Source organism: Scardinius erythrophthalmus (genome assembly GCF_964197995.2).
Source record: "Scardinius erythrophthalmus genome assembly, chromosome: 2".
Taxonomy (NCBI): domain Eukaryota; kingdom Metazoa; phylum Chordata; class Actinopteri; order Cypriniformes; family Leuciscidae; genus Scardinius; species Scardinius erythrophthalmus.
The window spans coordinates 55,730,579-55,757,877 of record NC_138222.1 but is presented as its reverse complement, the minus strand read 5'-3'; the positions used below and the strand labels follow the sequence as shown (position 1 = coordinate 55,757,877).

At 36.5% G+C, this 27,299-nt stretch overlaps 1 protein-coding gene across 1 annotated transcript; it reads left to right on the top strand.

The window, feature by feature from the left end:
- Positions 1–429: 429 nt before the first annotated feature.
- Positions 430–27,172, top strand: acap1 (ArfGAP with coiled-coil, ankyrin repeat and PH domains 1). The gene is made up of 24 exons (XM_081393318.1): positions 430–954; positions 1,128–1,388; positions 4,150–4,207; positions 5,566–5,685; positions 6,355–6,408; positions 6,529–6,587; positions 6,794–6,977; positions 7,580–7,624; positions 8,504–8,599; positions 12,263–12,337; positions 12,447–12,559; positions 13,238–13,289; positions 13,529–13,629; positions 13,900–14,011; positions 15,460–15,659; positions 15,739–15,808; positions 15,936–16,030; positions 17,155–17,348; positions 20,446–20,493; positions 20,584–20,756; positions 20,876–20,985; positions 22,316–22,426; positions 22,554–22,609; positions 26,382–27,172. Exons 2-24 carry the CDS (start codon positions 1,336–1,338, stop codon positions 26,474–26,476), a joined length of 2,274 nt encoding a protein of 757 aa, XP_081249444.1. The 5' UTR covers positions 430–954; positions 1,128–1,335; the 3' UTR covers positions 26,477–27,172.
- Positions 27,173–27,299: the final 127 nt, after the last annotated feature.

Genomic DNA, 27,299 nt, shown 5'->3' with positions numbered 1-27,299 from the left:
CAACGACAAATGTAATAGAAAAGTAAATGTTTAAATTTTGAACTAAAGACAATTTTCTCTGTATTTCTTATATCACTTTTATGTGATAAATATAACTTTTTTTTTTTTAAACAGGTTTAAGGTCACTACAATTAGAGCCTGCATGTTTGATATTTTTGTGTTACTTTTGTATGTTTATTCTTATTCTAAAATGTGTAGGACTACAATAAGAGACATGGAGAGATAAGTTAATATTAAAAGCGTGTGTTAGATGCAGTGTTGTGAGGCATGGGCTTATTTTAAGGTTACATCTCTGACTCACAGCTTTTGCTTGTTTCGGTTTTGGCTTTCTTTCACTGTTGTCAGGTGGGGCTTAATTGCTTATGAACAACAGGTTTGACAGGGACCAGTATGGATGGATAAACTCCTAGCAGATTTACTGAAAAGAGCAGTGTGGTTTTGATGACACGTGATGTTAGAAAGTTTGGAGAACACTCCCTGAAAAAAAGCTTTGAAACTGGGATTGTGGAAGTAGTTCATTCATTTGTCTGGTCACTAAACCTATGGCCATGACTAGGCTATATGCTTAAAACAATGCATCTTTTTCAGTTTTTCAGACCTTGCCACCTCAAACATGAATATTGTGCATTACGTACGCATAATAAATAAGAATTAATCCGTTTGAAAACAGACATGGCTTGCTTTAAATATATTGGTGCACCGAAACCCGGAAATAAAGCGCGTGAATGGGGGTTGGACCAAATGTGACAAATTCATGAGCGGAAAAAAAAGTTCTCCTGCGAAGTGCGAACAAGTTTTAGACACATAAGGGAAACGTACGAGGACATGGTGGTTGATGAGTGGAAACACACATCTATGTATAAATTACGAATCTATGGACTAATAATAATTGGAAGAAACGTGCATAATGGAGCGCTCTTGAGAATTTAGGAAGAAATGAGCCCATAATTATAGGTATGGTTTGCTTAATTTTCTTTTACCATTACTCGTTCTTTTTGTATTTATGTTATTGACGAATTATTGTTCTTATTTTTATTTCTGCGACTCGTTGTTCAAGTGAATTGCCTGAAAAACACAAACATTGTTTTAGCTTTGAAACGATGCTTTTTCAATTTTTTTGTTTTCAGGCAACACCCGACTGATATTTATACCGAGACCATCCAATGGAAACGACTGGTTTAATTAATCCCTTCTAAACGATTCCTGATGTTGTTAGCACCGCGGGGTTGGATGTTTACAGCATAAAGGAGCTCTATTGTTCGGACACATCACGTAAGGAACTGTGTGGAATTAATAGAATTCTTCGCATCAATTGTGTTGTTTTAAATTCCCAAAATGACTGTCAAACTGGACTTTGAAGAGTGCCTGAAAGACTCCCCTCGATTCAGGTAAGAAAGCTACTCTTTTCTTTTTTTCTTTTTTTACCCACACTTTTGTGAAAATATTTAACTACTCAAAATAATGTATAAAAAATAATAATGATAATAATTATAACGAATGTGCATTAAATTATAGTTTTATAAAAGACAGGTCACGTGCAGCACATTAAATGATAAACTTGACTGTCATGTGCAGAATGGATGACGTAGCAGGTTTGTTCCAAGTAGTTCTAAGATCATGTCAGATAAAGTTCAGATGAATGGTTTTGGCCTGGGCGTGCTTGATTAAAACTGTTCTCAAAACAGCGTGAAATGCCCTTGCAAAGGCACTGGAAAGAATTTGCTGAGGTCCATACAAAAGGAATGAATGGGATAATTATTAAGTGGCGCTGTGAAGAGTAGGAGGACACATTTTTCACCGTGATGGGATGTTTCTAGTACTGTCAAATCGATTAATCGCATTTAATGTAAAAGCTTGTGCTTATATAATTGGTATGTGTGTGCGTGTCTCTGTGTGTGTATACATTATTATGCATATATATGTGTACACACAACTTTTATGTTACATGCGATTAATTGATTTGTCAGCACTATTTTTAACCATTCAAGCAAATATATAATGCTATTTATATATCGTCTAGAAAATAATTTGTTCTTTCTCTTTGTGGTTTGGCTGTAGTTTTAGTGGGCATGGAAAGTTTGAGTGCCATGTTTAAGTGGCTGCGGAGGGAGCAGACTCAGGGGGTGTAGTGAGTTCAAAAATTAGGTCATTTACTTGCATAAACACACACAATTTCCCTTTTCATCTGTCATATGCGAATCTAAACATGGAGAACACGTGGAACTTGTCTAACACCAAGAGTACTGTCATGCATGGACACTTTTGACCTTCAGAGAGCAACTGAAAAGTAAGAGTTTCCACGAAGGTGTACAAAGGCCACTGACATAAACACATTCGAGGCCTAGTTTACTTCAGACTGCGGCTGCCTCCGGTTGCTAAGAAGATGATGGGTAGTGGTGGGGAGCAGGAAGTGAGACGAGAGATACTGAAATGATAAACAGGAGACAGGAAGTGTGTTTTAGGGGTTGGATTGCTGCGGAAACTACAACTTTTTCTTCATCACACACAGATTTTTGCACAAACAAATCGCCTACATTTTTGATGAGTACACATCCATGTAAGCTCTGAGTATACTTTAATGCTGGAATACACAACTTTTATATGAACTATTTTAAAACACAAGGGATCATAAACTTGCTAGCTTTGTAAATGGTTACAAAGATGAAACCTGTGCATCATACACTCCTCGGAGCTGTTCATGCCCTCAGACTTTGAACACGTCACAATATTCCTTTATTTAAAGGCTAGAGTTGTAACTCACAGTTATAGTAAAGGACGTGTCATTTCCCAAACACGCTTGAAGCAGTTGACCAATCACAACACACTGATCCAGCCAACCAATCAGAGCACATTCAACCATACAGCTTTTCAGAAGGAGGGGCTTCAAAGAGACAGTCAGAAACTAAACAGTGTTACCAAAGTCCCTTTTAAGTCATTTCACTCGGCGGCCATCTTTGAAACGCCTTCTGTAATGTTGCGCGTTTCACTTTCTTACATTCATAAGTAATATGAGTGCACTATCTTTGTGTACATAAAGTCTTTGGGAGCTCTTTGAAAATTCTGAGTTTACAAGTTGTAAGTACGAGTTCAACGAGGACAGGATCGTTTTTAAAAGTAGGAATTACGGTAATTCCTACATGGCGTGAACACACAACGCACTTAAACTCTCGCAATAACATGTGAGGAGAAGTTTGACAAATTAAAACAATATGTGCTCTTAAAAAATCTCAACATATCAAACATGTTTTATATCATCCGACTGGATAGAATCATAGTCCTGAGCTAAAAAAAAAACGGACTTTGTGCCCTTCATATGATTTTTTTGTGTGAAATTGGTCTATTCCGACTGACCAAAATCTGCAGACTGGCTCTGACTCTCAAGTCAAGTCCCCTTTATTTCTATAGCGCTTTATACAATACAGATTGTTTCAAACTCAAAGCAGCTTCAAAATGATGTATTTCGGCTGTTGTTTAGCTGAAGTCAGTTCAGTGTTGATTCAGTTTGTTGGAAAGATCATCAATCATTAAATTAGTTCATTTCATCTATAAAGCAGTTCTGCTGAAAAAAATGATGTTATCGTCCAGCTCAGTTCAGTTCTCATACAACAGCGTCAGTGCAGTCAGATAAATAATATTGTTGAACATTTCAGCAACTACCATCAACTCCTTCAGACTATAAAATAGGGCAAATTTGGGCAAAAGTTGTGTATGGATTCCAGCCTTTACTTGGATAACACATAATGTTCGATAAATATTTGATAAAAAGTCAATTTATTTTATAATCTTTCTCTCAGTTACTGTTTATGCATTAGAAAAACATTTTTTAGTTTATAAACATAAGCATTAGGCTATGTCTGTCTGTCTGTCTGTCTGTCTGTCTGTATGTGTGAAAAAGCAGGAAACTAAGCTGTTTATCTGTGTTAAAAGAAAAGTCTGACAACGCAGATAAGCCAACATTCTTTGATATAAACATATTTGAATACACGTAAATGCACACAATCACGCGGCCCTGAAATAATAATATTTAACTTGGTTAATATGTTTTGTGCAAAGTAAATGTAGTGTTTTTAATGTATTGAGTTAAGATGAATGGGATTACATTCTTTTTTGAGTTTGGTGTGTGAAAATGTATTTGCTATATTTCAATAGGGCAGATATCGAGAAGGTGGAGGTCAACGTCAGTGAACTGGAGACAAGACTTGAGAAGGTGAGGAAATGCTGAGAGACTCACTATTAGTGCTGCATCATTGTGACTAGTGCTCATAGTCATACATACGAACAAACCACTAACCCTAGTTTTAAACGCCAGACTCAGCACGTATTGAAACTCATTGCGTTGATACCTCAAATCCTGTGGCTTGTTGAGGAGACATATACTACTACTTTCCGAAGTGCTTTTTTCACCTTGCACATGATAAAGCCAGTGAAAATATATCCCATTGGCTTATTTTTAAGTAGAGACCAAATTATCATGGAGACTTGGACCCGTATGCATCTGCCTATCAGCATGCAATCAACAATTCAGAACGCATGCAACTTTATGGCAACATCCTGCTGTACCGGCGTCGAGTTTTGCATGTACAAGCACCACTCCTACTCACATTTTCTTCAGAAAATGCTAAAAAAATCTTTTAAACCAAATCAGAATGGAGGATAATATTTAGGCTTACAACATAAAATAGTATCCCAAATACTACAGGGTTGATTGTTTTGACCGTCAAATGCTCAAATCCTCAATTAAAAAAAAAAAGTCATTGTTCCTCTCTTTTGTGAAGTGATATAGTGTTATGCAGAGGAACTACAAAGAGGAATTGCCAATTGAAAAGGTTTTAACCACTATCCAAAATAATTTCCCCTTAAATTTATTAGACTGAATAGTTTCAAACCACAGAGACCTACAAATTCATCTACATAGTAATTTGTTAAAGAGGACCTATTATGCATTTTCAAACTTTCTTTAGTGTGTAATGTTGCTGTTTGAGCATGAAAAAGGTCTGCAAAGTTACAAGTCACTCCAAAGGGAGTTCTTCTTTATATCAGTGTCACTGTTTCTGAACTCCCTGAAACGCCCTAAAACTTTCTTCCGGGAACAAACACTTCACAATATTTCTCATTTAAATCATTCCTGCCCAAGGCATATACAAAATAAAGAGAATGAGGCCTGGTTGAGTTGCGTTAGTAGTGTTGTAACTCGTGGTTATGGTAAGGTGCAGGACATTTCCGAAACACGCTCGAAGCAGTTGACCAATCACGATACACCGATCCAGCCGACCAATCAGAGCACACTGCACTTTTCAGAAGGAGGGGCTTCATAGAGACAGGAACTAAACGGAGCGTTACTGACAGACTGGAAAGAGAGGTGCTGCAACATTGTCAAATATGTGAAAAATAATGTTTTTTGAACTTTCAAGCATGAAAACCTCTTCTAGTAGAGCCCAAAAATAACATTTAAAAAAGGGCATAATAGGTCCTCTTTAAATAATTGATCACACACTTTTTGTTATTTTAGTATGTTATGAATAATATGACATTATAACATCCTGAAAAAAATGTGTGTTTGTATAGTTGGTGAAACAGTGCCACACTATGCTGGATGCAGGCCGTTCCTATTGCCTAAACAGTAAGAGCTTTGTAAATGGCCTTAAAGAGCTGGGACACCACTGTTCTGAGGACCGAACTATGGGGGTGAGTCTATCAACAGTCCTGTAACCGAGTTTAAACTAGCATTACTTACTGTTCACAAGAACTCACAAAGGGTTTGCCACATGTGCTAACCAATACCTGTGACGGTATCTGAAGTATAGTTATAGGAAGTGAAACAAGATTGTAAATTCCAGAACTGTACGGTAACGTTCAGCTGTACGATCAATTCCAGACCGATATGAGAAACAACGGCAATTACCAGTGTAGTGTAAAATATGGGATGTGAAGATATTTGTACTTTTTCCGACAGAGGTTTACTTCAGGTTGGAAACTTTAAGATTTGAAACAAAGAATTGAAAAATACTAATGTAAATGCTAACAAAGCTGCACAACTGATTTCTACATTGATAATAATCAGAAATGAGTATCAAATCAGCATTTTAGAATGGTTTCTGAAGGATCATTTGACATGATGCTGAAAATTCTCAATTTTAAAATATATTAAATAGATTTTTTTTTTTACTGTATATATTAAACATGCTTGGTGAGCATTAGAGACTTCTAGAAAATCTTACTGACCTCAAACCTTTGAACGGTAGTGCAAGTGTTTGCAAAATGGAAAAGGAAAGTTCCTGTGTGTAGCTATATGAGTTGAAATGATGGAGAGTTAACGGAAGCATAATAGAGGCTGCATTTCTTTCTTTCTTTCAGGAGTGTTTAGAAAAGTTTTCTAAAAAGCTTTCAGACATCGTTTGTGCTCAAGAGGTGAGTCAAGTTCTTCCTTTTTACTGTTACTGTCACTACTAGAAACCAACGTGCCAACAATCTGCCTGGAGATGTGTTCCTGTTTTCACTTTTCTTTCGGCTTGTCTTTTCTCCAAACAGGATGTGATTGAATCCACACAAAAGTCTGTGAAGTTGAAGCTACAGAATTTTGTGAAAGAGTAAGTTTTTCTTCCTCTGCCTTTTTACCAAGGCACATTTTCTTTTTTTTCTTTTTTTTTGTATAATACGAAGCTGTCTGTAAACATATGCATTAACTTGGGAGTCTGAGTAAAGAGTAAGTCATGAATCTCATACATTTTTCTGCAGTGGCCCTTCAGAGAAAATTGATTGTAAAAATGTACTCGTTCTGTATCTCCCCTCTAAGGGATGTGAAGCGTTTCAAGGATGTGCGGAAGGAGTTCGAGCGAAGCAGTGAGAACCTGGAGACGGCACTGAGCAGGAACGCTCAAGCTCCACGTGGGAAACAGCATGAGGTGGAAGAGGCCAGCAATAACCTACTGAATGCACGCAGAGCCTTCAGATCAGGAACCCTGGACTATGTGCTGCAGGTACAAACATAAAGGTGTCCGTGTTACAGTGTAATTATAGTTATAAGTACTGAGTGATGTTAATTAAATACTTGCTATAGGGTTAGGGTTTGATTTAGGGTTAGTTGCATGTAATTATGCTTAATTTATAGGTATTACAACAGTAATGACGTAATGTTTAACAGAGACACTGTAAAATAAAGTGAACGGTATCAAACATACTGTATTCTTTCATATACAATGGCCTTGAGATTTGGTCACACTTAAAATGTCTAGATTTCTTTGCATTATATACTAAAATATCAAACTTAATGGTATTTATCTGAACATACCTTTAAAGCAAATGTTTTATAAAAACATTGTTGGGTTTCAATTAATAAAACAATGTACATTGTTGAGAATGAAGACAAAAACATTGTGGCACTTTTTGGTTTTCACACATATATTTTTACTGTATGATTTGTGTCCAAATACTTTTAGGGTACAGTATTTAGAGACTCATTCTCAAACACACTCACCTAGTTTCATGCATGGACATATTTAGTATTGTCTCCTTTGGGATATTTGTTTTTGCTTGTATTATTGTCACTGTAAATCGCCTTCTCTCTCTCTTCCTAATCTAGATTAATGTCATTGAGTCCAAGAAGAAAACTGAAATTCTTATGGCGGTATGTGTCATAATACAGAATGTATTTTATTAAATAATCTTATTAAAGTGCCCCTATTATGCTCTTTTAAAGGTTCCAAGTTTTGTTTTGGAGGTCTTCTGCAATAGGTTTACATGCATCCAAGGTCAAAAAATCATTTTTGCAAAATATACGTTACACATCACCTAATTTTTCAAAGATTCTGCAACGGTTTGTTAGAAGATTCAGTCTCTCTAGTCTAAACCCCTCCTTTGAACCCCTACTCTGCTCTGATTGGTCAGATGGCCCAGTCTGTTGTGATTGGTCTACAGCTTACAGCGGCTGTCGGAAACAGAACGCCTATTATCATATCTGAATTTCAGCTCCGGATCTTCCTCAGCGCTTGATACACAGTGATACGAACAATAACGATAGCATCGGTTTTACCATTTCAATTCCAGTGCGAGTCCTCGTCCTTCTGAAGTGCATCAAAGTGGATTCTCAGTGCTGAAAACAGCGTCTTTTCAACCTGTCGACAACACGAACCAAACTCTTCCAGTCTCAGCTACAACTACAGTGTTTGAGGGTCAAAGTAGACGTTGTTCACAGGCAGCCAAAGAAGATCATAGACTGGCATTATGCAAATTTGTCACATTGTTACGTTGGTTTGTAACAGGAAGTGAGCCAATTCAACAGTTCAGAATCAGTTCTTTCTTTTAGGAGACAATAACTTTATTTGTCATGCACTTTGATCTTTAAAACTTTGCAGACCTTTTACATCCACAAACAGCGATATTACATACTGCATGAAAGGTAATATTTGAAAAAGCATAATAGGGGCACTTTAAAATAATCAGGACTGAATGGGAACTTACAGTCAGTTTTGCTTTTGTGTTTGTCTCTTGTGTAAATGTGTGTCAGATGCTTTCTCTTATGGAGGCCCAGGCTCTGTTCTTCAAACAGGGCTATCAGTCACTTACAGAACTGGAAAATTACCAAAAACAGCTGAGTGATGAGGTGAGAATAATCTCTCTATCTGTCTATCTATCTGTCTGTCTGTCTAAAATGTTTCAAGTGGTTTCCCCAAATTCAACTTCAATCAGTCTAAAAATTATTATACTCCCTTAATAGAATCCCTCACAACAGCACAAATCTGCAAAACAAGTGTTGTCTCAAGCACACCTGATGCAACTAATCAAGGGCTTCATTAGTTGCACCAGGTGTGCTTGAGCTAGAATACATGAAATATCTGAACTGGCTAGGTTTGCTGAGTGTCATGTTTGACTGCATGTTAGAAATACGGCTAAGTCAAAAGAATGGTCCAAAAAGTTAAGAGAAGATATCATCGCCCTTCACAAACAAGGAACTGGATACAAAAAGATAGCAAAGGAACTAAATGTTCCTGGAGACACAGTTGGAAGCATAGTTCGCAAGTTCAAAGATAAAAGTTACACTACATGGACAGGGCAGAGAAAGGGAGCTATCAACCATATTTCTGAGAAGGCAGGTTCAGAAAAACCCTCGAGTGACTGCAAAATACCTGTAAATAAAACTTGGTGGCAACAGGCATTGAGGTTTCAGCTGCACAGTAAGGCGCGTACTAAATGCATGCGGTTTCCATGCCAGAACTCCAAGACGTACACCACTACTGACCCAAAAGTGCTCAAAATCATATAAATAAGCCATAGAAGTTTTAGGATTCTGTTCTGTGAAGCGATAAAACAAAGCTGGAACTTTTCGGCCCGATGGATCAGCGGTTTGTCTGGAGGAAGGCAGCATAGGCTTGAGGATGCTCTGCGGCTGCTTTGCATCCTCTGGCACTGGAAACCTGTAGCGTGTGGAAGCCAACATGGATTCATTGAAGTATCAGGAAATCCTATGAGAAAACGTCAAGTCGTCAGTGAGGAAGCTGAGGCAGCATGCAAACCCAAGAATATGACTGTACTGGAGGCCATTGCACATGAGGAATGGGCTAAGATTTCTCAGAAACGCTGCCAGAAGCTAGTGTGTGGTTATATATCTCGTTTTTTGTTTTTTGTTTTTTTTTACAAGGGTTTTCTACTAACTACTAAAGATGCTTGCCATAAAGGGGTTGAATACATTTGAGACTGCAGAAGTCACTAAAAGTTGCATTTTCAGTTGAATTTGGGGAAACCACTTTTGTTGTGTTGAGCTATTTCAATTATTTTTGTTTGATTTGTTCATTGCAAACAGCTGAAAGGCTGTAAATTTTGCAGATAAACCGCATTTGCAATGGGGGTTAAATAATTTAGATTACAACTCTATCTATCTATCAATCGATCTATCGTTTGATCGATGTGTCATGAGCATGTGAAGCTGCTTGTGGCTTAAAAACGCACTGAAAAGAGAGGAAAGAAGAAAAAGTGTGAAGTACCAAGTAGGACAAATGTACATGTTGCTTTGAGGGAGAAAAACATAAAACTGATCATGTTGTGAAGTAAAAAAAAAAAAATGTTTTCAGAGATCACATGATGGCCCATCATGACAGGAACTTTTCTGCCAGAGTGAGCAACAACAGGAAACAGTTTGTATCACACACTGGTTTGTGTGTGTTGGCACATACTTACTTGTGCTCACAGAACTGTAAAAGTGCCTGAAAAACACCTCAACACTTTATAAGAATGTAAACAAACACCAACCCCAGTTTGTGGGCTTAAAATTTTACATGCAAATTCTAAGATCTGCTAATATCTGCATGTTTTTAAGTTACCTGAGATCCAATATTGCCTATTTGATGTTTAAAAGTTGTTGAAGATTCATGTATTTGTGTGTAAATATCTGGACAAAGCAATAACTTGATTTTGCTGAGGAACATGAAGTTGAAATGCAGACGTTTTAGACAGGAAACTTACTCACCTTCTACTGGCCTGCGAAAACCACAAAACCTGCTCGTAGCTTCCTGTAAGCACAGGAAATGGTGAAAAGCTTAGCAAGACAAATGTCAAGAGAGATCGCAAGAGCCTATTCATAGCAGCGAACGTCTTTAGAGCATTATACAGATTGCAAGTGAAAAAAATGGAAACATTGACGGGGTCGAGGGACAACTTAAATAAATTAGACGTGGCTGGGATCGAGACGTGTTTTTACCAGTATAGTGTTACAGAATTGGGGACAAGCGGAAAAGCAGTGAGACCACAAAAGTGAGAGTGGAAAAGATTCCGTGGAAAATTCTGTGGAATATAACAAGCGAAAGTGGAGAGGGTGATCTTCGTGACCTCTTCTTGAGGTCAGGAAGTTGAGCAAGTCCCAGTGTATCTAACATCCTTTCCTATTCAGTTAAGCCCTGAGTGACGTCCACTTTGACTCTTCACTAACCGTGGTCCAAAAACCCGCCGCACCCCAGAGAGACCTCAATTATAGAGGACTTATCATCACAACTCTTGACAAGAAAGGTCACATAATAGCTATATGCAGCAGTGGGAATTTAGGCTGAACCTCAGCGCATGTGTTTATAATTGTATGATATACAATTAAACTTCCATTCTGAGATCTAGTTAAATGGTCCAAACCTCAGTATCAAAGTGTTTCCATCTTTTCAGGATTTTCTGTCCTATCTGCCATGCGCTCACATGCCCGTTTCTGACTTTCTGCTCAAATCTGATGTTTTGTGAGATTATCACATGGTTTTTTATTTTTGTTTTTTAAAGTCTGGCCTGTAAAAGATACTTGTCTAAACAGGCAATGATACCCTGGCTGATTTGCATGCGTAAATAACCATTGTAACATCCACAGAACATTTCATAATATCATTTCAAATCATATAATATTTAGTTTAATGCATATGAAATTAATAGAATGTAGAACTTCTTGTCTTGCATTAGCAATACATGGATTAGCATTTTAACAAATTTATTTGTGTATCTTTCTGTGTAGAATACATTTATTTATAGGTCACGTCAAGGATTAATCAAGCTTGCTGTTATGATGATTGAACTGGTTTGCTTTTACATCATTCCAACCTTGCTTTTCACAAAGCAAACAATCTGAAAGGAGTCCGATTTATTTCTACATAAAACCAGTGTTGGTGGTAACGCATTATAAGTAACACGAGTTATGTAATCGGATTACTTTTTTCAAGTAACTAAGTAACTCATTACTTTTGAATTTACAACTAAATATCAAAGTTACTTTTTCAAATAAGTAACGCAAGTTACTTTTTCACATGTATTAACTGACAGCTCGTCTGTCCCCATGTTGAGAGAAATCGTGAGTAAGTGCAGATTCAGTATTACTCAAAATAAATAAAACAGTGAAATGTAAACTCTAATTATATTCGCACAAATATACTTTATGTATTTAATCTCACTTTATTAAGCAATGTCTTTGCTGAAGAAAGAGTGTTGAACTTTCTTCTCCTGCATCCTAGTATTTTTCTGCAGTCCAGAGAGCGGCGGCACAGCTGACAGGTTTGTTTGAGTTGCGCCCTCTACTGTACAGGCGTGAATTTGCATTTCCGTCAGCCTGAGGCTTATTCATTTCACTTTGGTGTGAAAGGGATTTTAAATTCGCCAAAAAATAAAACTTTTTTTTGTTCTCTAAAAACAGATCCGCATGGTGGGGAAAAACTGATTTGAGCCACTGTGGTGTACATTGCTCCTGTAACACAAATAAAGGAATGAACTATAAAATGTGACGATCATTTCTCCTCTTTTTGTCTAGTATACTCAAATGGTCCTGAATTCTGCGAGAGAGAAAAGGGACATGGAGCAGAAACTCAGTGCCGTCAAGAAAAAGGTAGTAAGACTCTCTCTCTCACACACACACACACATGCACCATTGTATCTCTACACAAAGACACTTTACATGTATCTAAGGGAAGATATATGTGTGTGACTGTCTTTAGGATGTGTCGTATGATGACTGCATTATGGACTTCAGCCCAGATGCACCCAATGGCATCGCAATGGAAGGTTACCTGTACAAGAGAGCCAGCAATGCGTTCAAAACATGGAGCAGGTACAGCACTCTTCCAATATCTGCATAATCACAGGGTTATTCTCGTTACTTTAAAAATCAATATTGATAATATTAAAAATAGTAAACTAAATTTAGTAGTAAATTACTAAAAAGACTAAACACTAATCATAATTTAGTGGTTCTGTTAAGTTTACTTTTTGGAGGTCTATGATTATGCATTTATTTTTCATTAAATTCTTTAGCTATTTGTAAAGCTGTGATGAAGGGTCATTATTATTAGTCTTTCTGTCTTTGTTCATGTGATTCTTTGTAACTATTAACCTCTTTGAAAAAACATTTTTTTATCTTTTAATTAAACAGAGTTCAGTTTCATTCATTATTGGCAAATATTCCTCTTGAAACTCATTTTATATTTCATATCATACATTTATATTTTGCAGTAATGTGAAAAGCAGAAGTATTTGCTCTTTCATCTGTTACCCTTTTGTGTTTGTGTATTTCCGTTGAGGGGTTTGAGTGTGATTTCAAAGGCTGTAGGTCTGAGTTGAATTACAATCATATGTCTGATAGCATTATTAATACCTTACATGGCCTGTGTGTGTGTGTGTGTGTGTGTGTGTGTGTGTGTGTGTGTGTGTGTGTGTGTGTGTGTGTGTGTGTGTGTGTGTGTGTGTGTGTGTGTGTGTGTGTGTGTGTGTGTGTGTGTTCATACTGCAGGCGCTGGTTCTCCATTCAGAAGAACCAGCTGGTTTACCAAAAGAAACATAATGTAAGTATCAGATTGTCTAACATAAGGATCACGTAGCATTAACCAATAGAAGTAATGCCACATCGTTTCACACACACACATGCTGATACTTATAAACCCACAAATTTTGTGTATTGGAAAGAATTTAGAGGCTGTCTAAACTGTTTCTTTTTTTTTTTTTTGGTGACCTTAGAAACACATTGCACAAGCAGACCGCATTTGTTTTATTCAAACAAGCTCTCTGTCTGTCTCTGTAACAGGAGCAGATCACTGTTGTTGTTGAGGACTTGCGGTTATGCACAGTGAAGCCCTTCAGTGAACAAGACAGACGATTCTGCTTTGAGGTTGTCTCTCCCTCCAAGTGAGTCTGTGTGTGTGTGTGTGTGCGCATGTATGTGTGTGTGTGCGCACATGTGCACTAAACTGTCAGAACTGGTCTGACAGTTGTATTTTTAAGCATGCAACATTTATCTGATTCTTGTAGTGTTTATGTTTCTTGCTGCAGTTTGACTGTAAATATGTTATTCTACATTTAGGCAAGTCTGTACATATCCCATTTTCCAAATGACAGGGTGTGTGTGTTTGTGACTTGTGTGTGTGTGTGTGTGTGTGTGTGTGTGTGATTGTGTAGGAGCTGTTTATTACAGGCTGATTCAGAGCGACAACAGCAAAGCTGGATCAGCGCTGTCCAGAACAGCATCGCCTCAGCATTCCAGGACAGAAGAGATGACAATCTTAGCTCTGTACGTCACACACACACACACACACACACACACACACACACGTTTAACTAAAATATCAGTGCAGACATTCCATTGAGTTCTATAGATTTATATAAAGCTACTTATTATTGCAGTATATTACTACTGACTAGGTATGTCAAAAGTACCCAGTTAAAATAAAAAGATAATATAACGATAACAATCTTTCTACATTATTGTTTGTGCTGAATACCTGTGCATTCACTGCCGTCTGGCTGATAGCTTGCTTTGCAGCATTCACAGGCATTTTTTCACGTATGCTCTGAATAATCACATCTTGCTGTGATGTGGTTACATGCACCATTCAAATGTGCTTTTTCTTCAAAATGCATTGAGTCTTGGCATTTATTTTAAAAGAATGTAAACTGATGGGCAAAGAAATCTCATATATAACAAAATATTACAACTGTGTGTTAAGCCTTGCAAATGCAGGCAAAGAGACCTGCCCTGTCTAAAATGTCATCAGTATTAATCAAACTACACTATTGAGAGGTATTTATTTAGTTTATTCCTCACTGTTTACTTGAAAAACATGAAGCAAAGTTTACTTTGCATAATTAATTGAGAAATATGTGAAAAGTATGTTACAGTTTTTATTCAGTTTGTTAAGTTAGTTTTATTAATAGTCACATTTTTAAATACAGTAGTGTGTTCAGTAGTGTATTCCTTTTGTTTGGTGTTGAAAATGGGCTCAAGAAACATGAAATTTCAGTGATACAGAATTTTTGATATTGTGACAATCCAACTACAGACTAGTTCTGTGTAGCCAGACCTTCAGACTGACATCACAGCTTTCATTGGCCAAAGTCTGAGTGACATGTAAAGCAACCAATCACAGTTAATGTTTAGGAGCGTGAAAATGTAACGATGTCCCAACAATAACAGACTGGCGTGTAAAACTCTTGAACGTATTTTAGAGTCTTTGCCAGAAAATCCACAGTCTTCACATAATTTAGAAAATCCAGCGTTTAGTTGATCCTGATAAGCGCTCATTGTCACAGTTTTAAACACGCCGGCGTTCTTCTTCCATGAGGGGGTTTGGCATCAAGATGGCTTTGTTTCCAGGCGGACTTTTAAAGAACGTGAGACACATCTCCCAGAAATCCTGTAGAATTCAACCAATCATATTTCGAATCTCCTGAAGTGTTTCCTATTTTTGTGTGGCTTATGCATCAGACATTCAGCCAACAGTTCAATATTATATAATTGTTTGTATAGTAAAAAAGTATATATATATATATATATATATATATATATATATATATATATATATATATATATATATATATATATATATATATGACAAAACTGACAGCTTTGTTTTGAAACAGCACATTTATAGTTCACTTCCACACAAGCAGAATTAGCTAGAATGCTTTATTTTAATGAAGGCGATAAATGTGTTAAAAGTGGACGTGTGTGTTCAACAGAGAGATCGCTGCAGCTCAGTGTCTGCAGGAAGTGTGCGTTTGAGCAGTGGGGAGCCGGAAGCGTCTCATCGGGAGGCTCTGGAGGAGGTGCAGGCCATCTCCGGGAACGGACAGTGCTGTGACTGCGGGGAGCCCGGCCCCGACTGGGCCTCTATTAATCTGGGCATCACACTGTGCATTACCTGCTCTGGCATACACAGGTAACACACACACACACACACACACAGCTATATAACGTATCATACGAACATGCATCTGAATTGGGTTTCGTGTTTGCAGGAGTTTAGGTGTCCACTTCTCAAAGGTACGATCCCTTACGCTGGACTCATGGGAACCAGAGCTCGTCAAAGTAAGAAAGCATGCACGTCATGCTCATGTATTTATGTATGAGATAAAAAAAAAATTTAAGTATGCACTTTGATTAGTCACACCTCTCATTTTGTCCATTTCTGTCTATTTTTTCTCTATTTCTACAGCTCATGTGTGAGTTAGGAAACACAGCCATTAACAAGATCTATGAGGCGCGTATTGATGAGATCACAATCAAGAAGCCCCACCCCTCTAGTCCAAGGTACAGTAAATGCAGTGTACTAGTTAATTGGCAGTTTTGCTTTGCTTTCTACTTAACCTTTCATCAGCATGTCTATATGAAAGATGTTTTTATATGTATATACAGTATGTAATATATTATGTGTGTGTATGTATGTATATATATTAGGGTTGTCAAGCGATTATTTTTTTTTAAATCCAATTAATTACACGATATGGCGATTAATTAATCGAATTAATTGCAAATTAATCTCACATCAAATTTGGCTGAGAAATTACCCCCAAAAGAACAATTAAAGTCATTATTGTGTTAAATGAGAAAAGCATCAAATAGACATTAGAAGTAGCTTTAGAATTTTTTTTTTAACATATTTAACATAGAATTTATTACACATAAACTTTTAGGCTTCAACGGCTATGAGGGTGAGTAAATGATGACAGAATTTTCATTTTTGGGTGAACTATCCCATTTTTTAAAAAATATTAATATGGATTTTTTTTTTTTTTTTTTTTATGAAAATATACTCTAAATGAGAAACTGCCAGTAGGTGGTGGTAAATCTCTAAATGAGTAAGTCATTGAGTCATTCTTTCATTTGATTAGTTTAAACAGTTGATTCATTCAGGAATTAAGTAAATGGCTCTCTTTATGAACAGGCCATTGAATCATTGATTCATCCGATTGATTCGGTCAAAATGCAATTGATTCTGCTCTGGCTTTATAGGTAATATTCTCATTGGCAAAATTGAGCAAAAGCAGACAATGTCGTGTATAAAATATGACACAATATTAGCTTATTATTTATTGAACTGTTGTATAAAACCAATATCACATTTGCACTCATACTATTCGGGACAAAAACAGCACTCATGTGAAATTGTGTTTGTTACTCGTGTGATATTGCTTAACTATCATATGATACAAATATGAAACAGAAACTCATACAGGGGCTTTTTTGCCTGATATCTTGAATTTTAGGGGCATTTTCTAAATGTGCTCTATAGGCTACATCACGCAGTAATATGTAAAGTTAACATGTTAAATAATTGAATGCCCTAGTGTGTGTGTGTGTGTGTGTGTAATGCTAGTCATCACTAAAACCACAGAATTTTGTTTGGAATATTTAATCAGTATATGTTTTCTTAGGCAAGATAAAGAGTCGTGGATTCGCTCTAAGTATGTAGAGAAGAAGTTCATCCACAAGCTCCCTGAGACCGGTCGAGCAACGGTCCTGCGGCGCTCCAGTGCCCGACGAAACCGGTCAACCACGCAGGACAGACCGAGCACACGCCCTGCCCTCAAACCCAAACCCAACCGAGCCACTCTGCCACGACTCACGGGTACACACACACACACATGCCCACAAACTCACGACACACTATAATTTACACATATATATGTGTAAGAGTCATGCACCCAAGAACCAAGAGTCTGTATTTATGTTTTTGATTCTCTGCTACAGTTCAGCAAGAAATGCGTACAACAGGGTTATGTGTACTCGAAATAAAACAAAAACGAAAATTCGGACACGATCCTCAAAATGTTGGTTTAAACATATTTTCATAAACTGTAATAAAATAATGATTGCAAAGTAAGTTAGAAACTAAAATGCTACCAAACTGAAAAAAAAACGACCTGGAAATGTGATAATCTGATCCGTGTGTAATAAGACGATCCCACATGCAGATGCTGATGAGACGCCAGTAAAGTTACTGATAACAAAGATGGACTCGCATTAAACCGCAGTGACTGCTGGGATACAGCAGAGCACTTTTCATTGTTATAAACAAACTTTTAAGTAACTTGCAAGTTAAATCCATCTCAGAGCATGTCATACTGTGTGTTGCTTTAAGCGCACAAGTGTGTGAAGTTCAAGTCAATTTTGTGTTCTCTTGTATTTAAAGTGCCCCTATTATGCTATTTTTAAGACTCCTAATTTTGTTTTAGAGGTCTCCTACATTATGATTACATGCATCCAAGGTAAAAAAAAACTATTTCTCATAATATACACTTCACATCACCTCGTTTCTCAAAAAGTCTGAAAGTGGTTTGTTTGAAGATTCAAGGCCTGTTCACACCGGGACGAATTTCGCGCGCAATATTCACCGACGTTTAACGCCTCGTGACTAAACAAAGGGCGCCAATGTGAGTGTGCACACCGACGCGAAAAACGCCACGCGTAAAAGCGTCATTTTTTAAAAAACGCCTCGAGTTCGGTTTTTTTGGTTTGACGCGCCGCGTCAAAAACTATCCGACCAATGAGATTGGCGCTTTTGCTCACGTATCTGGAGCTTCTGAAGTTACAGTAAAACACAACTTGGGGGCGCTCAAACACAAAACGGTCTTGCCGAGCACACATACGTAACGGCGAAGAAGATATATGCCGAGTAGCGTCTAAACACTGCCGGGAAGAAATAAGACAAGGAAGATGCAACAAGATGAATGTAGAGCTGCTGGTCTCGTTGGTGTCGGAACATAAAGAACTATGACAAACGCGACAGCGACTACAAAAATCTTGATAAAAGAGAACTGTTATGGAGTGGTATTAAGCGCCATCTAATGTCAGGGAATGAATTTGCATGTTCACTCGGCTCATCGTCAGCGAAAATCGCTTGGGTGTGAACACAAAAAACGCGTTGAAAAACGCTGGCGAATAACGCGCGCCGATATTCGTCCCGGTGTGTACAGGCCTTCAGTCTCTCCAAATCCCTCCTTTCCGCATGTTTTCTCTGCTCTGATTGGTCAGAAATGAAATGCCTATTACCATATCTAAATTTCCTCTCCGGAGACTTCCTTAGTGTTTGCATACACATACGAACAGTAACGATGGCGTCAGTTTTTCCGTATCAATCCCTGCACAATTCCTCGTCCTTCTGAAGTGCATGAAAGTGGATTCTCAGCGCTGAAAACAGCGTCTTCTCGACATGAACGACACGAACCAAACTCTTCCAGTCTCAGCTACAACTGCAGTGTTTGAGGGTCAAAGTAGACGCTGTTCACGGGCAGCCAATGAAGACCTTAGATTGGCATTATGCAAATTTGTTTAATTGTTACGTAGGTTTATAACAGGAAGTGAGCCAATTCAACAGTTCCGAATCAATTCTTTCTTTTAGGAGACAATAACTTTATTTGTCACGCATCTTTAAACTTTGCAGACCTTTTACAAGTCTAGAATTGAAAACCTTTTCTAAGATTTTTGAGAATTGCGGTAAAAGGGAAACAGGCCTGTAGTTAGTAAAGATGCTTATCTCCTGCCTTGAACAGAGGAATCACTTTTGCTACTTTAATACTATCAGGAAATTGGCCAGTTTGCAACGATAGGTTACAAATGTATGTTAACGGCTTACAGATACTTTCAATAACACTTTTTAAGGTCTTCATATCTATATCATAATAATCTGTCGAGGTTTTATTTTTACACCCTCTAACAAGTATCTCATTTTCCTCAACAGGATTAAGAAACAATGTCTTAGGATTTGTGACTATTAGCTCAGATCTCAACATTTGCAATTTTTGCAGCAAGGTTCGGGCCAACATCTACAAAGAATTTATTAAATGTGTTGACTACTGCATTCCTGTTATTTATAGTTTTATCCTCATCTCTGAAATATTGTGGGTAATTGATCATTCTAGGTTTATTTCCGATTAAACTATTTAAGATATTCCATAAGCCTTTAATATTATTCTTATTGCTATCTAACAATTTATTATAATAATCCTAATTACATTTTCTAATGATACCTGCCAATTTATTTTTATATTTCTTATATTTATCCTCCGCTTCTTTTGTTCTATCATTTATAAATTCTTTGTAAAGTGAATTTTTTTTTCTTGCATGCATTCAGCAATCCCTTAGACATCCATGTGTTTTCTTTGCACTTTCTTTTTTTACAGTATTTATTTATTGGGCAATTTTTATCATATACTTTTTGAAATACTCGCACAAACTCATCATATGCCTTGTTAGTGTCATTCTCTCTGTACATAATACTCCAATCTTGCGTTAATAGTTCCTTTTTAAATGCTTCAATAGTTTTCTCTGTTTTTCCCCTTCTAAACCAATACATGGTTTCCTCTTCATTTTTTTTTGATATTCATTTTTATGTAATACAAAAACTGGAAGGTGATCACTGATATCATTTATCATTAGTCCGCTGACTGTATTACTTTCTATTTCATATTTCAAAAGTGTGTTTTTTTAATCTGTTGGTTAACTAATTCCTTAACAAAATAACTAAACACAAAAATATGTTTCTCAAATAAAACTGTTACTATAAAAAATAAACTCAAACTAGTATAGTAAATCTAAAAATAATGCAAAACTGTAGTAAGTAACCTTGACACAAACACACACGATGACCCTAGTAAATTGAAACAATGAAGATAAGTGTCCCAGTTTCTACTGATCTAATCAGTTTCTTGATGTTTCCCCTACAGGCCTGAGCCCAAGTGAAATAATGAAGAACAATTCCAGCTCTCATAAAGGTTACACACACACTCACACACAGATATGAAGTTCACACATCCATTTGACTACACAAACTCCACACTGACTCTCTCTTTCTCTCTACACAGAGAATGATGAAGAGGAGGATCTGAGTGGTCTTCATCCCGGGGCTTTGCTGTATCGATCTGTGGCGATGCAGCATTTCCCTCTCATGGCAGACGCTCTGGCACACGGCGCTGACGTCAACTGGGTCAATGTGGCCGAAGACAGCAGAACTCCACTAATACAAGCTGCTATGGCTGTGAGTGTGTGTGTGTGTGTGTGTGTGTGTGTGTGTGTGTGTGTGTGTGTGTGTGAGTCCAGCATTCATGTTTCGAGTGTGTATTACAGTGAATAATTACTGTGTATTTCTCCCTGCAGAATTCCTTGGCAGCCTGTGAGTTCCTCCTACAGAACGGCGCTAATGTTAACCAGGTGGACTCGAACGGGAGGGGACCATTACACCATGCTACCATACTGGGACATACAGGGTAACACACTTAGACACTAGGGCTGATTTCCTGATCAATAGCGATATTCATTCGAACAGTTATGTTCTTGATATCGATTCTTAAAATTCCAAGATGAATCTTTTACTCAATGCCAGCGTTTCCTGCAGAACTTGTCACCAGTGGCGCACCCTGCTGTTGAATCTGTGTACCACAGCTGAAATAAGGCCCTGTTTACACCTGGTGTTGAGATGCATTTTGGTCGATCGGATCACAAGTTGATGAGGGAGATACTTGCCTGTTTACATCTGGTGTTTTAATATATATTTAATTACAGCGCAAGTTTCGACCGCTCAGGTCTTCATCATGATATTGCTAGAATAACAGTTTTACATTTAGTGTTTACATTAGTATCCACAGAGAAGACATGTTTTATTAACTTGGGAGATAAAGTTAAGTTAAAAGTCTGTTCTAAAATCATCCTGAATATAAAAGAATAGCACAGCTCACACCACAACTATAACGATATAAAAAAATATATAGTAGGACTCGCTTTCAGAATTTTCAGAGCCAATCAGAATCAACCAGACTTTTAAGAGCTCGAGTATTTAAGCGATAGATGACTTACTTGCAGCGCACTTAAAATAAACAGAACAATATGGTCGTAATTAATGTAGTCTCGAGATGACAACACGTGACGTTATATTCAGAGCTGTTCACGTCCTCGGACTGGGAATTATGCCGTTCTCTTGCAAAACTATTAACGCCTGGATGAATCTGCAGAGGTCAGGTGGTACAGGGAGGAGCTCTCAGAACATTCCCAGCTTACAAGTTGTAGTTACGAGCTCTACGAGAGCTTTTTAAGATTAAATTTCGCAATTACTACATGGCGTGAACGCACATTAATAAAGTTCGTATCTATAGATCATTTATAGTTATCGTACTTGGTGTGAGCGAGTGATTCTTAAATCCGTTTGACTTATAAGCTCACGGCTGTTCTGCTGTATTTGTTGCGCTTAGCTTTGAGGAAAAAAAGGTAATGCTATACATTTCAGAGAAAGTATTTAGAGTCCTATAATTCAATATCAAAATATATGATAAAAATATCATAAGTATCTGATATCCCAGATATTTTTTGACAAATTAAAAACAAAATTATGGAATATTGCCTCAAAATATTTAAGATTCTGCACTATTTCGGTGTAACTAATCAAATAAGCAAGTATCAAAGCTGTTATGAACTTCTCAAATATGGTTATGTGTATTTATACATTACAGTCACATACAGTGATGAACTAGGAAACCTAAAAATGGCATTTCGTAACATAAAGTTTGCCGACCTCTGACCTAACGTGTGTCTGTGCTGTCATAGGTTGGTGTGTCTGTTTCTTAAGAGAGGAGCGGACTACAATGCAAAAGACACTGACGATAAGGACCCGATCGGCATAGCCATAGATAACGCCAACGCCGACATCGTCACGCTGTAAGTAGTCTTTGATAGATGGAGAGCGTCCGCTGAAAACTGCACTAATCCGTTTACAGGACATTTGATGAAGCTCTTCCTGCTAATAACTCGATTAACATATCATCCGCTGTGGTTTTCCTCCCAGACTCCGGATAGCCAAGATGAACAAGGAGATGCGGGAGATGGACGGCACTCCATCAGGTCATTCCGAGGGGCGGGGCTTTGGTGCTGGGGGCGGGGCTGGGGCTGTGATTGGACACACTAAGAAAAGCTTTCAAACCATCAAGAATCAGCTAAGTGGTCGGGCATCAGCTGGCCAGAATTAACTAGATGTGCATTTAGATGATAAAACAGAGGAAACCTTGAGTGTAACAGAGAATTAAAAGGAAGAAAGGACAGTATGTGGGTTTGTGCACTTTGATAAAGCACTTTAAAACACTGAATGTTAACACTACGTTTTTAATAGCACATAATGGTTTTGTTGGGAACTCCAAAACTGTGTTACACTATTAGCTCACCACTAACATTACCAGCGGTAGAGTATTACATTGACACTGTGTAAAAGATTTGGACTTCATTTCAGTTGTTTTAGTACCTGTGGTAATGTTTTGATTTGAAGTTTTATAATATTTTTATTAGTTGGTATTAGTACTGTTTGCACTGATGATTTTGCATGAGTCATGTGCTGTGACAGTATGCTTTTACCTAAACCTTTTTTTTGTTTGTATGGCTGGTGTTTATTCATCTATTAGAAACACCTGACGTGGAATGTAATTTTAATTTGAGCTAGTATGGGTTTGATTTATTTAATATCTGGTGAGAACTGATTAGGCATTGCAGTTTTTTTTTTTTTTTTTACATAATGTAAAGGATAAACTCAGCCGGTCATTACCGTGCTTGCAAGATATCACCGTGCTGAAATGTTTCATCTTCTTCTTCTTTACATCTATCTTTCATATCTATCTATCTATCTATCTATCTATCTATCTATCTATCTATCAATCTATCTATCTATCTATCTATCTATCTATCTATCTATCTATCTATCTATCTATCTATCTATCTATCTATCTATCTATCTATCTATCTATCTATCTATCTATCTATCTATCTATCTATCTATCTATCTATCTATCTATCTATCTATCTATCTATCTATCTATCTATCTATCTATCTATCTATCTATCTATCTATCTATCTATCTATCTATCTATCTATCTATCTATCTATCTATCTATCTATCTATCTATCTATCTATCTATCTATCTATCTATCTATCTATCTATCTATCTATCTATCTATCTATCTATCTATCTATCTATCTATCTATCTATCTATCTATCTATCTATCTATCTATCTATCTATCTATCTATCTATCTATCTATCTATCTATCTATCTATCTATCTATCTTTCTTTCTTTCTTTCTTTCTTTCTTTCTTTCTTTCTTTCTTTCTTTCTTTCTTTCTTTCTTTCTTTCTTTCTTTCTTTCTTTCTTTCTTTCTTTCTTTCTTTCTTTCTTTCTTTCTTTCTTTCTTTCTTTCTTTCTTTCTTTCTTTCTTTCTTTCTTTCTTTCTTTCTTTCTTTCTTTCTATCTATCTATCTATCTATCTATCTATCTATCTTTCATATCTATTTCTATCTATCTTTCATATCTATATCTATCTATCTTTCATATCTATCTATCTTTCTTTCATATCTATCTATCTTTCATATCTATATCTATCTATCTATCTTTCATATCTATATCTATCTATCTTTCTTTCATATCTATCTTTCTTTCATATCTATATCTATCTATCTATCTTTCATATCTATATCTATCTATCTATCTTTCATATCTATCTATCTATCTATCCATCTATCTATCTATCTTTCATATCTATATCTATCTATCTTTCTTTCATATCTATCTATCTTTCATATCTATATCTATCTATCTATCTTTCATATCTATATCTATCTATCTATCTTTCATATCTATCTATCTATCTATCTATCTATCTATCTATCTATCTATCTATCTATCTATCTTCCATATCTATCTATCTATCTATCTATCCATCTATCTATCTATCTTTCATAGCTAGCTAGCTATCTATCTATCTATTTATCTATCTATCTATCTATCTATCTATCTATCTATCTATCTATCTATCTATCTATCTATCTATTTTTCATATCTATCTATCTATCTATCTATCTTTCATATCTATCTATCTCTATCTATCTATCTATCTATCTATCTTTCATATCTATCTATCTATCTATCTATCTATCTATCTATCTATCTATCTATCTATCTATCTATTTTTCATATCTATCTTTATCTATCTATCCATCTATCTATCTATCTATTTTTCATATCTATCTTTATCTATCTATCCATCCATCTATCTATCTTTCATATCTATCTATCTATCTATCTATCTATCTATCGATCTATCTGTCTATCTATCTATCTATCTTTCATATCTATCTATCCATCTATCTATCTATCTATCTATCTATCTATTTATCTATCTATCTATCTATTTTTCATATCTATCTATCTATCTATCTATCTATCTATCTATCTTTCATATCTATCTATCTATCTCTATCTATCTATCTATCTATCTATCTATCTATCTATTTTTCATATCTATCTTTATCTATCTATCCATCTATCTATCTATCTATCTTTCATATCTATTTATCTATCTATCTATCTATCTATCTATCTGTCTCTTGTTCTTTCCATCTCCCTGTATCTAATCATACCTTGCAAACACTAGTATTTCCTTCATAAATGCGAGTGATTCGGCTGTTATAGGATTAGCATGGACATTTGGCATTGCATGGGGAATCACCAGCATTTAACCAACATGTTTAGAATTAACCATCATTAAACGCATTAAATCAAAACTTCAGACCCTGGTGATCATTTAGACAGAGCATTATGATCTGTTTTAATATTTGGCTTTCCCATATGAAAATGAATATGATTCTGTCACTCTGAATCTGATGCTCATGTTGCGGTGCCAGATGTTTGCAGGTGTGCTTTTTCTGTGGTGCTTATGCTTTTTACGTTTATGGCAGTTTGTCCATGTGTCTGTGTCTCTGTATACAAATCAGATTTTGCTGTGGTGTGTTTGTGCTTGTGTGTGTGTGTGTGTGTGTGTGTGCGCATGTCCTGAGACGGGTGGCCAGGTGTCTCCTGCTTGCAGTGTGTGTCCTCTGCACTGCGTGCGACAGGTAATCCTGTTACCGTACTCCCTTACGTATGAAAAACAACTGCACTTATGTACTATTACAAATCTAACTTTTCTCTTCTGGGTGCTGGTGTTGACATCAGGCTGATTCTTCCATCTTGTTAGACCTTGTTAAACTCTGTTTGACTCCAGGTTTTCCATCTTTAATCATTTCGCACACACACAGGGGATATAATTCACACTCTCATACAGTATATGACTGTAGTACATACTCAAGTCTTATTTGTTTTGGAAATCAAATGCGATGTGCTGTAAGATTATTCAAGTCTTACATCTGTTACAAATAAGGATGCAAAAAAAAATTATGTTTGCTCAAAGGGACTATATGTAGAATTCAGAAACGCTTGTTATTAGCGACACCGGTGGCTGTTTAGTGAACTGCACTCGTGCACACGTAACGTACAAGAGACTGAACTGATTTAATACTTGCGGCGAAGATCTTCGTTCTTTGCTTTGACAAAACAAAGTTTTTTCTTTGCATGACACATTGATAATGATATTACAGTACAGAATGATATTCACATAAAAATCAGTCCACAGGCGTTCATAGACAACCTAGGAAGTCGGAAAAGGTCTCGTTTTTTTACAAGCTGTTCACACATTAGCAATACAAATGCAAATAATTAATGAAAATCACATATAGCCCCTTTAAAGTTGTGTTTCTTATTTCCTTGGAAAATATTCTAATACAAATTTTTCTTTATTTTTTCCTCCTGTAGGTGATGACACCTATCATGATATCTTCAGGGATTTCTCCCAAATGGCTTCCAACAACCCAGAGAAGCTTAAGCGACGTAGCGCTGATATGAAGTAAACCACATGACCACTAGATGTCAATGTTACACCAATATACACATATTGGCGCTCCAGTAGACAGAATGAAGTTACCACATACTATAGTTTTTCTTTTTTTTGCTGAAACGTCACTCGGCTGGCTCCCAATGCTGCTTCATTTGGTTTGTCTGGTGCACTTGATTGTGGGTCTAAACATCTGGGTTTTAGCATATTTATCCCAGTTTAGGCTTTAGGATGTCATCAATAATATTTGCTTATCTCTTTGGGCACAATCCTTATTCCTTTACATTGACCTTCTGTATCCAGATAATTTATCATTTGAGCAAGTTTACATTACAAATGTAATGAAAGCATCAAGTGGAACACATAAAGCCAGAGTAGTGGTGAAGTGGATGCCTTTACATGTCTCATTTAAATGGCTATTTATCCTCATTGAATTGATTTTCAATGGACAAGTTGCTATTCATTTATTCACTATGTTGTGAGCCACAGTGTTAATGCAACTTGAATGTAAATGTTACTTTGGGTGAGAGATTTGCTTGGTTCTCCTGTATATTTTTATTTCCATTTTCTCTTTTTGTAAGACAAAACAACACGTTTGAAATGGTTAAGTGATGTTTTGTGAGCATGTGATGCTCTAAGCAACACGTTTGAAATGAATCGATGTGAAAACAGTGGAATATGTAGCTAAATAAATAAAAGATTCATGACTCATCGTGTGACTTGCATTTCTAAGCTTTGCTAATGGTTAACTAGGATGCAGAAATTTGCCATGAAACGCCATTAACACTTGCATAAATATAATCTTACAGAAAGAAACATTCAAATGTGACCTAAGACAT